Consider the following 15,000-nt stretch of genomic DNA (forward strand, 5'->3'; position numbering starts at 1 on the left):
CCCAAGATTTTTTTTATTAAGAAATTAATCTTGTCTATATAAGGCGAGAAGACTCCTTAAACGCCACCAAATTTAAATATATTAAATTAATTCTACCCCACACCCATTAAGAAATTAAGATCCGTGCCTGGTTGGTGTACTTTGGAATACTATAGTTGTTCTTTTCCAAATCTATATATGTTGTAGTCTTTATTATTTTTGAACTGAATTTACAGCTAAGATTGTTCGTTTGATATGTCAAAACATACAAATATTTGACACAATACATATCCTTTGACAGATTCGGATTCATATTCTTCGTGCCGTCTACAATCTGCAGAAACTATGTCGACTCAAAATAATTTATTAAGTAAACAATATATGAAGAGATTACTGTACCACTTTAAGCCTAGACCATAGAAACAATAGGGTAAAAATAAAAGGTACACAAACATGTTTGTATGTATATATATATATGATAAAGTGAACTTTGGTTAGTGCCTATCCAGAGTTAGAATTATCACAGTATCTGCATAATCATAAAATTTTGATTTAAAAACAACGAATTTTGCTATTGTGACACAACGCGGCCGCCATACAATTTCCCGTTGTTTTACCGGAAGCTCACCCGATTCCAATGGAGATTCGAGAGCGCGCTTGTTTGATTTGGAGCTGTTTTCATCAAAATACTGGTAAGTGTTCTTTATGTGATTGTGTTTTGCATGGTTTACCTGTTTTCATGTCTACGGGATTTTACACCCACAGCAGATGATGCTTAAAATTTTATTTTATTATTATTTTTCACGGTCCAGGACAAGACATTCGGGCACTGTCGTTTCAGCTTCATACACAATAAATATCATACATTTTATCGTAGTTTCACTTTAGATCTATTTTTGGTATATGGTAAAAAAATATTTTACAATATTTTCATCAAACAGTTGAATGCATTCATAACCATCAAACAAAACAATTCCAGCATTGTGAAAATGGAAGTGTCGTGGGGCTTAGACTATTATTATTTGTTGGGATATGCAAAGTAACGTCACACAAATAGTGACGTCATTCGAACAGCTAAAAGATGCAGCTGTTAAGATTATTTTCACCCCTTGTAAATTAATCGGCAGCTCCAACCCTATTGTACCACATAGACATCAACCCTATCTGAATACTTTTTCGTTTTCACAAATGCAGAGATAATATTATGTTCAAATTTTATTGCAGATATTTTTAAAATGTAACAACCGTCAAATTTAACTTGATGAAAGAGTAACTGAAGGTGCATAATAATTAATAAACTGACCGTGGTTTGAGAGAGGGAACTGTATAGCTGACAAAATGGGTCAAAGTATTATTGTTATTATTATTTGCATTTTTATTAATGTTATTTCTGCACAATTTGTTATTAACAATTTCAATGTTTTGTCGATAAATTCAACGTTCTAACCTCATTTTGTTACTCAGTGTGTGATTGTTCCATTTGAAGAACTAATTTCTTAAAAGAACATGGGCTGTTCAACAATACGTAATGCAAAGGAGTAGGTACGGGGTGTTGTAAAGAATTGACTAACGTTATGAAAAAGCAAACAAACTGGACCAATGTACTAATTATTTTATTCATAAAGTCAATGCAGAGTATTTGTTCTTTTCTCTGGCATTTAATAACACACACACACACACACACACAGACCTCTTTAGAGGAGTTGGTCGTAATGTTACGAAATGTTATGATGGGGCGTCGTTGAAGGCCCACGTACACATATTCATGCATACATGTTAACCGTACATTTTGTTTTTCAGGAACATAATTCTGAAAGACCATGGAGCTTGTGCACTGCGAAAATGCCATCAACGCGGATGGGAAGACTGTCATATCAACTACTAGAGGAAGAGACTCTAAAACACTGACCAGGAGACTTAAGTTCCCTCATATTTGAAAAGGATAGTGTTGTGTGTAGCGAGTGAATTCGAAGACAGAGAAGATCTTGAAGTAATCTCAGACACTTCCTTTCACGACAAACTGTTGAAGGGTGAACTGTCTCATGGCTATGTGAAAAGCAATGACCATCTCACCAGGATCAGCAGAAAGCTGCATGAAACGAAACTGACATTGACTGAAAGAACTAGTGAACTATGGCTTCAGTATATGTTTATGGTTGATATAATGAAATGCTTTCTTGAGCCTGGTTCCTTCTCCGGTCAGCTGTTCATAGACACTCCCATATCTTGAAGTAGCTGTACACAACTTATATACAAACTCCGCACCTGCAACAGATGACCAAACTTGATAAAACCAACCAGGTTGTCGAAATAAGCTTCACGGATGAACACTATGTCGTGAGACGAAGCAACATATACTAGGCTGGCATTTCACCAAACTTTACTATTGAGCAGACCCTGATGCGCGGTGTAAACCAGCAGGTGGCCTCATTTGAGGGACAGGGATAACCAAATCGCAACATGCAAAATGAGTGCTTTCCACACCAGCATCATCTTCATAAATCAAGGCTAATGTTCGTTAATACGAGGAACGAATATTAGCCTTGATTTATGAAGATGCACCAGCATATGCTGATATAAACAATGTCATGCAGGCAGTCACTGGAACTCGGCGACTTACGAGTTTTTAGTATGGCGTTATAACGCCATATACAGCATTATAATGCCCTATACAGTGTTATAACGCATTATTTTACGGCATTACAACGCTCTAATTTGGTGGGGGGTTTTCAATTATTATATTCGATTTCTAAAATATATGCTGCATTTTGCGACCCTACTAGTGAATAGTAGACCTAGTACATTCAGAACAACTGTAAATAATTCTGAGTGTATAAATTGTTTTAATTAAGAATCACTTCATTAGAAATTTATATTTTACAAACTATCAACTGGTATGGACGTATTGCCTATCTGTATTGACATCAAGTGGTGTCGGCGATAACGGGGGAAAAGAGGTAAACTGACTACTATTGACAAATTGAAATTTTACTTTTAAAAATATTAATCAAAGTGTTCGTTCACTGTGCATAGTTGAAGAAGGCGTGACTTTTCCAAACGAATGTGCTATAACGTTTTCCTGTTTACTGGATGGTGTTATACTCATGTTTACTAGAATGAATTAAATTTAGTTTTACACCCATGTTGATTTATTTTTTCGTTAACTAATTGGAATATGTTTTATTTCATGTACCCAACTGTAAAATATATAATAATTGTTCTGCAAGTATCGTATTAATGTTTTTGTCGTTGGCCGAATGCAGTTTAGGGCTTCCATGTAGTTGTTTACATTATGACGTTATCAACTCAATATTAAACAATTATGCAGAGCCACACACATTTCTAACTTTTACAATATGTAGAGATGATCTTTGTGATAGTGTTATAGCAAAAAAACCTTTTGTACCAATTGGTTTAGGTCACAATTAATTTTGCCACAGAGCTACCACACTATTAGTCACGAATGGTATACTCATAAACTGTTACACAATTTTGCTATAAGCGCATACATTATTTCCAACACTCCAGCAAACCCTCTGACGCTAAATCCAATTATCTCATAATCAACATTTTTTTTGGACACCATTGCTTAGGGTCTAAGCCATTGTTTGTGAGTTTACTCCAGTAGGTGAACCAGCAGGTGGAAGATTCTGGGCCTCAAACGAATATTTGCTGATAATACAGTCTCCATGGATTTAGCACATCATAAACAGGACCCATATTCACAGGTGTAAATTTACGTCTACGACTAGCACTAGTCGAAAGAAAGAAAGAAATGTTTTATTTAACGACGCACTCAACACATTTTATTTACGGTTATATGGCGTCAGACATATGGTTAAGGACCACACAGATTTTGAGAGGAAACCCGCTGTCGCCACTATATGGGCTACTCTTCCGATTAGCAGCAAGGGATCTTTTATTTGCGCTTCCCACAGGCAGGATAGCACAAACCATGGCCTTTGTTGAACCAGTTATGGATCACTGGTCGGTGCAAGTGGTTTACACCTACCCATTGAGCCTTGCGGAGCACTCACTCAGGGTTTGGAGTCGGTATCTGGATTAAAAATCCCATGCCTCGACTGGGATCCGAACCCAGTACCTACCAACCTGTAGACCGATGGCCTAACCACGACGCCACCGAGGCCGGTTTGGCCGAGTCGAAAACATCCGTTCCATCACCAACAAAAATATGTTAAATCCGTGGGCGTTCGCCATCGCAAACTGCTTCAATTATTGGAAATGCTGCCAGTTTCCGTAAATAACAGTAAATAACGGCGGTCATGCTTGATTTATTACATATACACGACTTACGTGCAGCGTTAGTTGTAACCGGAGGCACTCTTATATTTACGTCAAACTTTACACGTAATTTACGTTTTTGTTGTTTCGTGAATATCTCTTAAGTCGTAGATTTACGTTTACGTGCGTAAAACTAGGCTTACGATGTTTTGTGAATATGGGTCCTGTTCCAGACTAATTTATTCGTAGCAGCAGTATGTAACTGAGAGGTATCAACACTGAGAACGTGCAAAATGTGTCAGTTCCACTTTTACGGATTACATCGTTTGTTCTTCCAATTTTATTTCTCATCAGATTTTCGATGGTCAGAGTGTTACACTAACACAAACATATTGGAAATTTATTAATAATTAAACAAATTGTTCTATTTATTTTATAGAAATAACTGACCTGTTTACTGCCATTATAGCATGTTACTACTGACTAATATAGCCCTTTTAATGACTACACTCACATATTAAATACAGTTTCGTGTTTAGAATACCAATGTCTCTGCATTCAATAGTTTTTACCTGATTCTTCGTGCTGAGGTGTTGTTAAACATTCATTTATTCATTCATTCAATAGTTTCTGGCCATCCTACAGAATGTTTGTAGTAGCCAAGACTGGATTTGACCTAATAATTTCATACTAGTAAGTAGTATATACCCCCAGTGGTAAAGCGCTCGCTTGATGCGCGGTCGGTTTGTGATCAATCCCTTCCAGTAGGCCTATTGGGTTATTTATCATTCCAGCCAGTGCATCACGACTGGTATCTCAAATGCCGTGGTATGTGATATCCTGTCTGTGGGATGATGCATATAAAAGATCCCTTGTTATTAATGGTAAAATGTAGTGGGCTTCCTGTCTAAGACTATATGTCAAAATTACCAAATGTTTGACATCCAGTAGCTGATGATTAATACATCAATGTTCTCTGGTGGTGTCGTTAAAGAAAACAATTTTTAGCAGTCCATTGCAAAAAAATACAATCTATATTAATTGTTATTTCAGGTCAATTGCAAACCTACATTCCAGTGGAAAGAGGTAAGGTGTAGAGTTGTTAAATACATACACATGTATTTACAAAATGTATGTGATCTTTCAATATACTCAACAAAATTAATTAAGATCGAGGCCAGTACTTTTTTGTAGATTAATGTATGTGTTAAGAAAGTGAACATAAAGAGGTAAGCTATATAGAGTTGTTAAATAGAAATAGTTTGTCATTTTGGTGAATTTATTGATGTATAACAGTCACAAATTGTGTAAAATCGCGTAGTCTACAGTGAAGCCATTTTATACTAAATGTGTGACTAATATACATAAATAAATTCACAACAAAATGTCTAATAATGATTATAAGTTCAGTCGACACAACTTATTTAGTTAACAATATACATAATAGCACTTGTCAGTATTAGACTGCTAGTGACGACATGCTCAGATAGCTAAAGTGTGTGACCGTGACAGCGTGCTTGAACCTTAATTGGATATAAGCACGAAAATAAGTTGAAATGAAAGGAGGTCACTCGCATTAATTCCATGTCCCATTTCAGTCTGCCCACCGTCACTGGCATTAATTTAGAGACGTGTTCGCGATCTATATAATTACATGCTGATCGCACATGTAAATGATCTGGGTGTATACAGGGTTGGGGGTGTCATCTGGAAGGTGAATTTATTTGAGTAGTATATATGTAACCTCTCTAGCTTGATAAAGGGTGTGTTTGTTGATTGCTATAACTCGGGGGGAAAACGTGTTTTAGCCTGCTTTATTAAGGTACCGTACCTCTACTAATTTTGTGGCATATGTTTTTCATTAGTACAAAAATACTAATATGACCTTAATCGCTTAGCTCTGACCACTCGTCAAGACAATCTTAGTAAAATGTCATCTATGATTATGGATAACATAGTACTTATGTTTATTTGTACTAATGGAAAAAGATGTAAAATGAGTAGAGGTACCTTAATGGAACAGGCCAACCCCCACCCACCCCACCCCTTCTGAGTTGGAAAAAGCAGATACTTTATCAATATGGGGTTCAGACTACAACTGCCCTGGTATTCTCTTATTAATAATGTTCTTTTTATTTCTACCTCAGAACTATTGTAGAACAAATCCAGGATGGTAACAAAAATTATCTGTAATGGTTTCCATTGTCATTTGTCAGTTTACTGTCTTCTAACCTCAGTATCTAGCAGAATAGTAACTGAAAATCCATTAAAACTGTCAAATTCTGATTACAGGGAACCCGTATGGAACACCACTGGATGACACTTCAAACACCGAACAAAGCCAATTGTACTGAATGTCTGAAGGTATTCACTTATTTATATCAGTTTCATGCTTATTTGTTTTGCAGGTGCCTTAAAAAAGGTTGCATGTGTCTGTCTACATTAATGATGTAGAAAATGTGATAATAATTTCAATTAAAATCTCCTATTTATTTACAGTACTTTCCTGATATTGGAAGAAAGTATTTAAATGCAGCAAATTGTCAGTTAAAATGTTTTTGTTTAGTTACATTTATGATGATGATAACTAGTTTAACGTGCCCATATACCACTAGGGTTTCGAACACGCCCATGCCGAGTCCGACCTCCGATAAGATCGGTAGCCTGACTCGGGATGGAGAGGGGGGGGGGGGGGGGGGGGGGGGGGGGGGAGGGGGGTTGAAAATGGGCAGAATTTTGAAAATAGCAATTAGTGAAAAGGTTAATAGAATAAATAAAAAAAATAAAAAGGTTACAAGCCAAAAATAAAAAGAATTGACTGCTCGGCCGAATATTTATATAACTTGGAGCATTTTAGAAGGACAGTCCAAAATTAAATAAGAGAAAGAAGAGAGGATCGGACTATTTAATAATATTTAACCCTTATTCTGCCGTTGACGTGTATACATGTCAAGCGTCATCTCAATGACGTCACTTTGCATTGTTTTCATTTAAAAATCGTTTTTTAAATTAATTGTTGACATTTTTGTCAAAAACAAAGTGAGAAAATGTCAATAAATAGTCTTAGAATGACATATCCAAATATTTGCTAAATTGCTGTTGTACATCTTATGGGTTTTTTTAAAACAAAAAATGACCCGTCAAATGGCGCGTGCTATTGTTTGTTATTGTTTCTTGTTTTTTTGGTAGCGGTTTCTTTTATCTCTACAAAGTTGTCATAATATACTATTATATATGAACTACATTATGACAGTTGCATTAAATTAGAAAAAGTATCACTTTTAATGCCTAAAAAAGGTACAAACACAATCAAATAATTGTAATCCGACGGCATAAACAGTCGTCGAAAAGCGCCATTTCCCTGTTTCTATTTATAAACAACAGGTCATGTGACAGCACATTTCCCGCCATACAATTTGACAGCAGTAGTACACATTGCTTGCATGTGCGGCTAACTGTTTTCATTAATAATTGCAACGTGTTTACTTATACTACAGCAGACGATATTCTAACTAACTATGTTTACTTGAACAGTTACGTCGACTAGCCTATATGATCGAATACGCACATGTGCTCGGTGTTCGTCGTTGTTTTGTTGTGTTGTTTTTCTGCCAGTTATTCCTTTTCAACATTCACATTAGTATTAATCACTACTGAGTGGATATATATTTGTTCTCATTTTTAAAAAATGAATTACAAACGATAGGTTACGAATATCTGCTGACGTAGTCTGCAGAATACCGTGACCTACATTATTTTCAATAACCAATCACAAAACATTCTCGTTGCGTGTCACACATAATTATGTGGCGCCACCGGTTTTTTGTTTTTATTACTGTACCAGTCGCGGATACAAGGATTTGGTGGGGGGGGGGGGGGGGGGGGGGGGGGGGGGGGGGGGGCGTGCATGGCTTTTTATGAATAAGCGTATATAAGCAGTGAATGTTTTGTAATAATGTTGTATTGTGGATGGCAATCTTTTAAAAATCAGGCATGTGTGCTGGGATTTTAGGTAGGGGTGTCTGGAGAGCGAAGTTTATAGGGGATTTCTGTAATGCTCCGCCGGAATATGTATTGAATTTTTTTTTTTTTTAATCTGCTCGAGCAGGGACCGGAAGGAGGAGGGGGGGGGGGGGGGTCGACCCATTCCCTGCACACATATCTGCAAATGTTATAAAGATAAATTAATCATCATGAGGTAAGCTGTAGTTGTGTTGCACTGTTGGATCTATTGTATTTTGATAAATTTATTAGTACCAAAATCTAAAATTTGGGCGAATACGACAGAGACATTCGGGCAAATTGAGCCGGCTGGAAACCTTTTCATCATGTACTAGTAGTTCCAACATTTCTCCCACAATACTAGTTGTAATTAAATCCATGTAAAATTGTGTAGTGCTTCGTTTGAAACCCTATATTATATATAGCTGGTTGGCAGTAACGCTAAAACTAATAAATGTTTTTTAGTTGGTGGTATTTTCGTTTAATTCGGGCACAAATTAGCCTGCCCTTCTACCTCTCCCACCCCTACACAACAAAACGGGATCCCGTACGCTTATGATTAGTACATCAGGCCTGTACGGTACCAACTGGTGTGGATGCGTCGGGGGTATACACACCCTTACCGCGAGGTCCATTTTTTTTTCCATGCAACAGTTATCGACCGTTTTTTAGAACATCGACACGGTCCTTTTTCGTGTTACGCAACACCCCCAAAAAATTCGTGCGGTAACTATATGGACCTATATAAAATGTGAAAATTACAGTAGGATAATGGTTTGCAATAGATTCAGAGTAAGTAATCACGTTTTTTATTTTAAAAATACGGTGATAACAAATTTTTTTAAAATAACAATTAAAAAGAAAAACATTCCACGTACTTTAGCAGGGCGGACACTGTTGTGTAGGCAACGACCCGAAACATTGTTTTTGTCTCAAAAATCGTTAAACAAATTATTTAATGCAATTAAAATGTTGTATTCTGGATGTAATAATCACAAATCATAAAACGATCCTATATTGTTGATAAAAATATCAAAGAAGAATCGCAAAAACTTCCAAGTGTAGTTGACCTATATTATCGACCCTTGACCCAGATACAATACTTCGCGGGACCAACTGCCAGTGATTTCTTCTTCTTCTTTCACTCCGTCAATAAACATGTCAGAAGAAGTTGCACAAATATAAATTCATGATTCCGATAATAATGTTTTAAACATTTACTTGTGTGACATCTCAAGTGACCTATTGCGGTAGGGAGCACATTTTCTACGTCCGTTCGGACTACTGTGCGTCACGCGTTTCACGTTTTTGACTTCTCAATTTTTTTTTAATCAGTTCCATACATTTTGTGCCACACATAAACACATTCTGACCTCCCTCTCCAAGGGCCTAAACGACAGGGCCCAAAATTAAAAAAAATTAAAATATGAAGCGGCATAGGCCTAAGCGTACGGGCTCTCATTTTTGTTGGGCATGCTGGCACATTTCTGCCAGAGTTGAACGAAAATCCCTGAATCTAGATAACAACAATTATTATTCATATTAGCTTTACTGCCAAACAGCAGGGTCTCAGCTAACGGGTAGAGGCAATTGTGTGTGTGTGTGTGTGTGTGTGTTTTATTTTTTGTTTAACGACACTACTAGAGCACACTTATTAATCATTGGCTATTGGATGTTAAACATTTGGTCATTTTGACATACTAGTAGTCTTAGAGAGAAAACCCCCAACATTTTTCCATTAGTAGCAAGACATATTTTATATACACCATCCCAAAGACAGGATAGTACATACCACAGCCTTTGATATACCAGTCAGGGAGCACTGGCTGGAACGAGAAATAGCGCAGTGAGCCCGCCGATGGGAATCAATCCCAAACCAACTGCGCTTTACCACTGGGCTGCATCCCGCCCCTGGTGTGGGAGGAATGCATTGGGGTGGGGGGGGGGGGGGTGTTGTTGTTAAAATAATAGAAAAATAGTTTATTGATACTGATGTTTTAAAGTATGTAACCTTCCTGAAATGACTGCAAAATGGTGTCTTGCACCTTCCATGCTCATTAGTTCATTGTTTAAATCCTAGTTACAGCCATGAACAGCTATATAGGGTTGCAAATGAATCACTACATATTTTTACATGGATTACAACTAATATTGTATCAGAGTAAAATGATGGAAATACATGGTTAAAAGGTTTTAGGCCAGCTCATTTGCCCGAAATGCTATACCTGGATAGTATTCAAATAATATATAAAGGCAAATAGATGACCAGTGTATATAACTTGTGAGTGTCCCCTAGGTGGGGATGGAGATCACAATAGTTATATAGAAATTGCATACTCGTGACCCATTTCCTTGAAAATTTGGTCATTCTGCCCCTCTCCTAAAGGTGGGGCACAAATAGGGGAAATTAAGCCAATTATCGTGTCCAGGAATACCATACAAATATCAATTTTGCGAATTTCGTTAATGTCGTGTCCCCTGCCGCCCCCCCCCCCCCCCCCCCCCCCCCCCCCCGAGGTAGGAGACAAATTCATTAAACCATCTATCATATAGACAAATGCATTTAAACTATTATGTTTTCAGAAATACTAGACCATTTCCAACCAAATTTATTTGATAGTTGCTCTCACCCATGGAAAACCCAAAACCATGAATTTGGTCATTTTAATCCCCCTAGGAAAAGCACTCCATGTGTTTGGTAGTTGTGGTCAGCAATTTACTCAGGTGACCGTTTAGATCTATTTTGTATCATGCATAAGTGTTCAACACTGGATACACATTATGTATACGGTACATATTGAATTTTAATTAGGGCTCACATGTTGATGTTTGTTTCTTTGGGTTTACATTTTTTTTTAGATGAATGGACATTTTTTTTTTTTTACAATTGTGACCGTGTGAAGCACTATGGCAAGTATCTTGTGTCACAATAAATTACGGAAATGCATAAACTCCTTTTTACCTTTTCTATTATTCTAATATCAGTGTCCAGGGTTTCTGCCAGAGGGTATGAAGGGTAAAATTATGTACCCTAAAATCTTGGGAATTAATGGATACGTTTTAATAATTTTTAGAATGATTATAGTAAGATAGCTGCTGCTTAAAGTGTGTACATGAAATACAGTATCCAATTTAAAAAGATTCCAAACCCCATAACCACCTAGTTGCGGCAGTTATGATGTGGAGTTTTCAAGTACCCTCAAATTATTGATTACTGGTGTCCTTTACTTTTGACCGTATGACCCAAAAGTTGCATGCACACAGCAAATAGTTTCCAGTTTTACATACCTTACCATGGTAACCAATAGTTTGCATTGGTTACCATGGTAACAGTTTCGATCTGGGTACCATGGTAACATATAGTTTTGAACTGGTTACCATGGTAACAGAATTAATAAGCTTCATATATCTTTTCTACAGGCATAGTACAATTATGTCACTATACATTGTTGTTTTTTCTCAGTCCTTGAAAATGAATTTTTTTTTAGAAATGTTCTGTTTTGCATTGGTTACCCTGGTAACAGAATTCACCATTTTCACCCATCTCTTGTAAACAGCTGGGAGCTTATTATTACATCATTATACAGTGATTTGTATTCAAATAAATTCATTTAAAACATTTCATATGGGAAACGGTTCCTTTTTTTGCATTGGTTACCATGGTAACAGAATTAATTATGTTCATTTGAAAATGACAGGAAGTGAAAGGGCATATACCTTTTTTAAAATCTTGTGTCATTTGACAAAGATATATAAAGTAATAGAGATAGTATACATATTTTTAGTGTCTAGGTAATGTTGGACACAATGTCCACAAGTTACAAAAATGCATTGATGGTAGTATGTGCATTTGACCCTATTATTCAAAAATAAAATTGGCTCTCTACTTAATTCTTTTTCTAAATCGAGTAGTATGGTTAATAGATCACACCATAGACTTAAATTAAAAGCAAAATATTAATTTTTAATTAAAGTTTTCATAATTATTAATGAAAATATGGTATATTGAAATTTGCAGGTGTTGCCATGGTAACATAAATAATATAACTGACTATAAAATGTTAGCCTTACGTAGGTGGATATTCTTAGTATATATGTGTGTAATTTCATGCTGAAATGTCAACTGATTTTAATAATATTACCAGAAATGTATAATAGTTAATGTTGGAAATTATGTTCATAATTTACAAAAATGTGTTGATAGCCGAATGTGCATCTGACCCTATTTTTCAGAAAAAACGTGGTTGTCAACTTAATTTTTTCTTACATCAAGCAGTATGGTTAATAAATCACAGCATAGACTTAAATTAAAAGAAAAATATTAGTTTTTAATTAAAGTTTTCATAATTATTAATGAAAATATGGTATATTGAAATTTGCAGCTGTTGCCATGGTAACATAAATAATATAACTGACTATAAAATGTTAGCGTTACATAGGTGGATATTCTTAGTATATATGTGTGTAATTTCATGCTGAAATGTCAACTGATTTTAATAATATTACCAGAAATGTATAATAGTTAATGCTGGAAATTATGTTCATAATTTACAAAAATGCGATGATAGCTGAATGCGCATCTGACCCTATTTTTCAGACAAACCGCGGTTGTCGACGTAATTTTTTCTTTACATCAAGCAGTATGGTTAATAAATCACAGCATAGACTTAAATTTAAAAAAAAAAAAAAAAATTAATTAAAGTTTTCATAATTATTAATGAAAATATGATATATTGAAATTTGCAGGTGTTGCCATGGTAACATAAATAATATAACTGACTATAAAATGTTAGCCTTACGTAGGTGGATATTCTTAGTATATATGTGTGTAATTTCATGCTGAAATGTCAACTGATTTTAATAATATTACCAGAAATGTATAATAGTTAATGCTGGAAATTATGTTCATAATTTGCAAAAATGTGTTGATAGCCGAATGCGTATCTGACCCTATTTTTCAGAAAAAACGCGGTTGTCAACTTAATTTTTTCTTTACATCAAGCAGTATGGTTAATAAACCACAGCATAGACTTAAATTAAAAGAAAAATATTAGTTTTTAATTAAAGTTTTCATAATTATTAATGAAAATATGGTATATTGAAATTTGCAGCTGTTGCCATGGTAACATAAATAATATAACTGACTATAAAATGTTAGCGTTACGTAGATGGATATTCTTAGTATATATGTGTGTAATTTCATGCTGAAATGTCAACTGATTTTAATAATATTACCAGAAATGTATAATAGTTAATGCTGGAAATTATGTTCATAATTTGCAAAAATGTGTTGATAGCCGAATGCGCATCTGACCCTATTTTTCAGAAAAAACGCGGTTGTCAACTTAATTTTTTCTTTACATCAAGCAGTATGGTTAATAAACCACAGCATAGACTTAAATTAAAAGAAAAATATTAGTTTTTAATTAAAGTTTTCATAATTATTAATGAAAATATGGTATATTGAAATTTGCAGCTGTTGCCATGGTAACATAAATAATATAACTGACTATAAAATGTTAGCGTTACGTAGATGGATATTCTAGTATATATGTGTGTAATTTCATGCTGAAATGTTAACTGATTTTAATAATATTACTAAAAATGTATAATAGTTAATGTTGGATATTATCTTCATAATTTACAAAAAAGCGTTGATGACAGTATGTGCATTGCACCCTATTATTCTGAAGAAAATGGCAGTCTGCTTAATTTTTTCTTTAAATCAATCACTATGCTTAATAAATCACAGCATACACTTAAATTAAAACAAAAATAGTAGTGTTTTATTCATGTTTTCTTAATTATTAATGAAAAAATTGTATATTGAAATTTGCAGCTGTTGCCATGGTAACATAAATAAAATAACCATCTACAAAATGCTATCATTACGTAGATGGATCATTATGGTATATATGGGTATAATTTCATGTTAAAATGCCCATGGATTTTAATAAAATTACTAGAAATGTAGAACAGGTGAAAATTCTTTAAATTTAGCAAAAAGAATGCGACAGGATAAGGGTTAAAAAAAGAAGTAATTTCGACAAAAGTTTGAACGCAGATCTAAAAGTTTAAAGTCCGATCGATATGTCCACGCAAGTGGCCTCGTTAAGGCCGTTTGGGTGAACAGCTTAAAGGGACGAGATGGGTTGCATCACGTCAAGAAAACCCCTAGATTGACAGTCGATAGACGTTGAAGGTGTAGTGCTGTGCTGAAATACAGATCTTGAGAAGCCGGATCTGTCTGAACGAGAGAGAGTATCAGACTAGGGTATAGTCCAGTCGTCATGGTTTAGTATAGTGGTGCGGACGGGCCCGACTCCGGAGGATACGAGATGGTATCACTATAAAGCAAAGTAAAGTCTTCCTATTTCTTCTTAGAGTGGGGCGGTCAATCTTCCAGTGCTACTAGGACAGGCTCGGACATGTAGAGACTAAACGCGAACAACCGTGGCGTTCTGCAGAATGGCCGTCATACGAGTCACGAAAAACCCCAAGTCGAGAGTCGGACAGAGAAATGACGTGGAGGCAAGGAATCTTGCTAAAAAAAGAATCCAACCTGGTGGTGCAGGCTGTCGAAACGAGAAGCGTTCCAGCGTCAATCAGTCCCAATGGCCGCATACATCCCAGTACAAAACTTCATTTCGCTGACAAAAACAACGAAATGAAGAACCCCCAAGTCGAGCACACGAAAGCACATGCAGTGTGCACACGCGAAACAAACACGTCTTAACGCGTGGAGCTCCAGACTGGGAATGGTTACATTTATTGTTA

General features: G+C 35.6%; 1 protein-coding gene across 1 annotated transcript in view; it reads left to right on the forward strand.

The window, feature by feature from the left end:
• LOC121370874 overlaps nt 1–15,000 on the forward strand; it is a 172,713-nt gene that overhangs the window by 13,693 nt on the left and 144,020 nt on the right. Inside the window, exons 5-6 of the mRNA XM_041496388.1 lie at nt 5,275–5,307; nt 6,514–6,585. Of these exons, the coding sequence (XP_041352322.1) occupies nt 5,275–5,307; nt 6,514–6,585 (105 nt within the window). The remainder of the gene's footprint in view (nt 1–5,274; nt 5,308–6,513; nt 6,586–15,000) is intronic.

The sequence above is a fragment of the Gigantopelta aegis genome, chromosome 4 (genome assembly GCF_016097555.1).
Source record: "Gigantopelta aegis isolate Gae_Host chromosome 4, Gae_host_genome, whole genome shotgun sequence".
In the NCBI taxonomy this organism is placed as follows: Eukaryota; Metazoa; Mollusca; class Gastropoda; order Neomphalida; family Peltospiridae; genus Gigantopelta; species Gigantopelta aegis.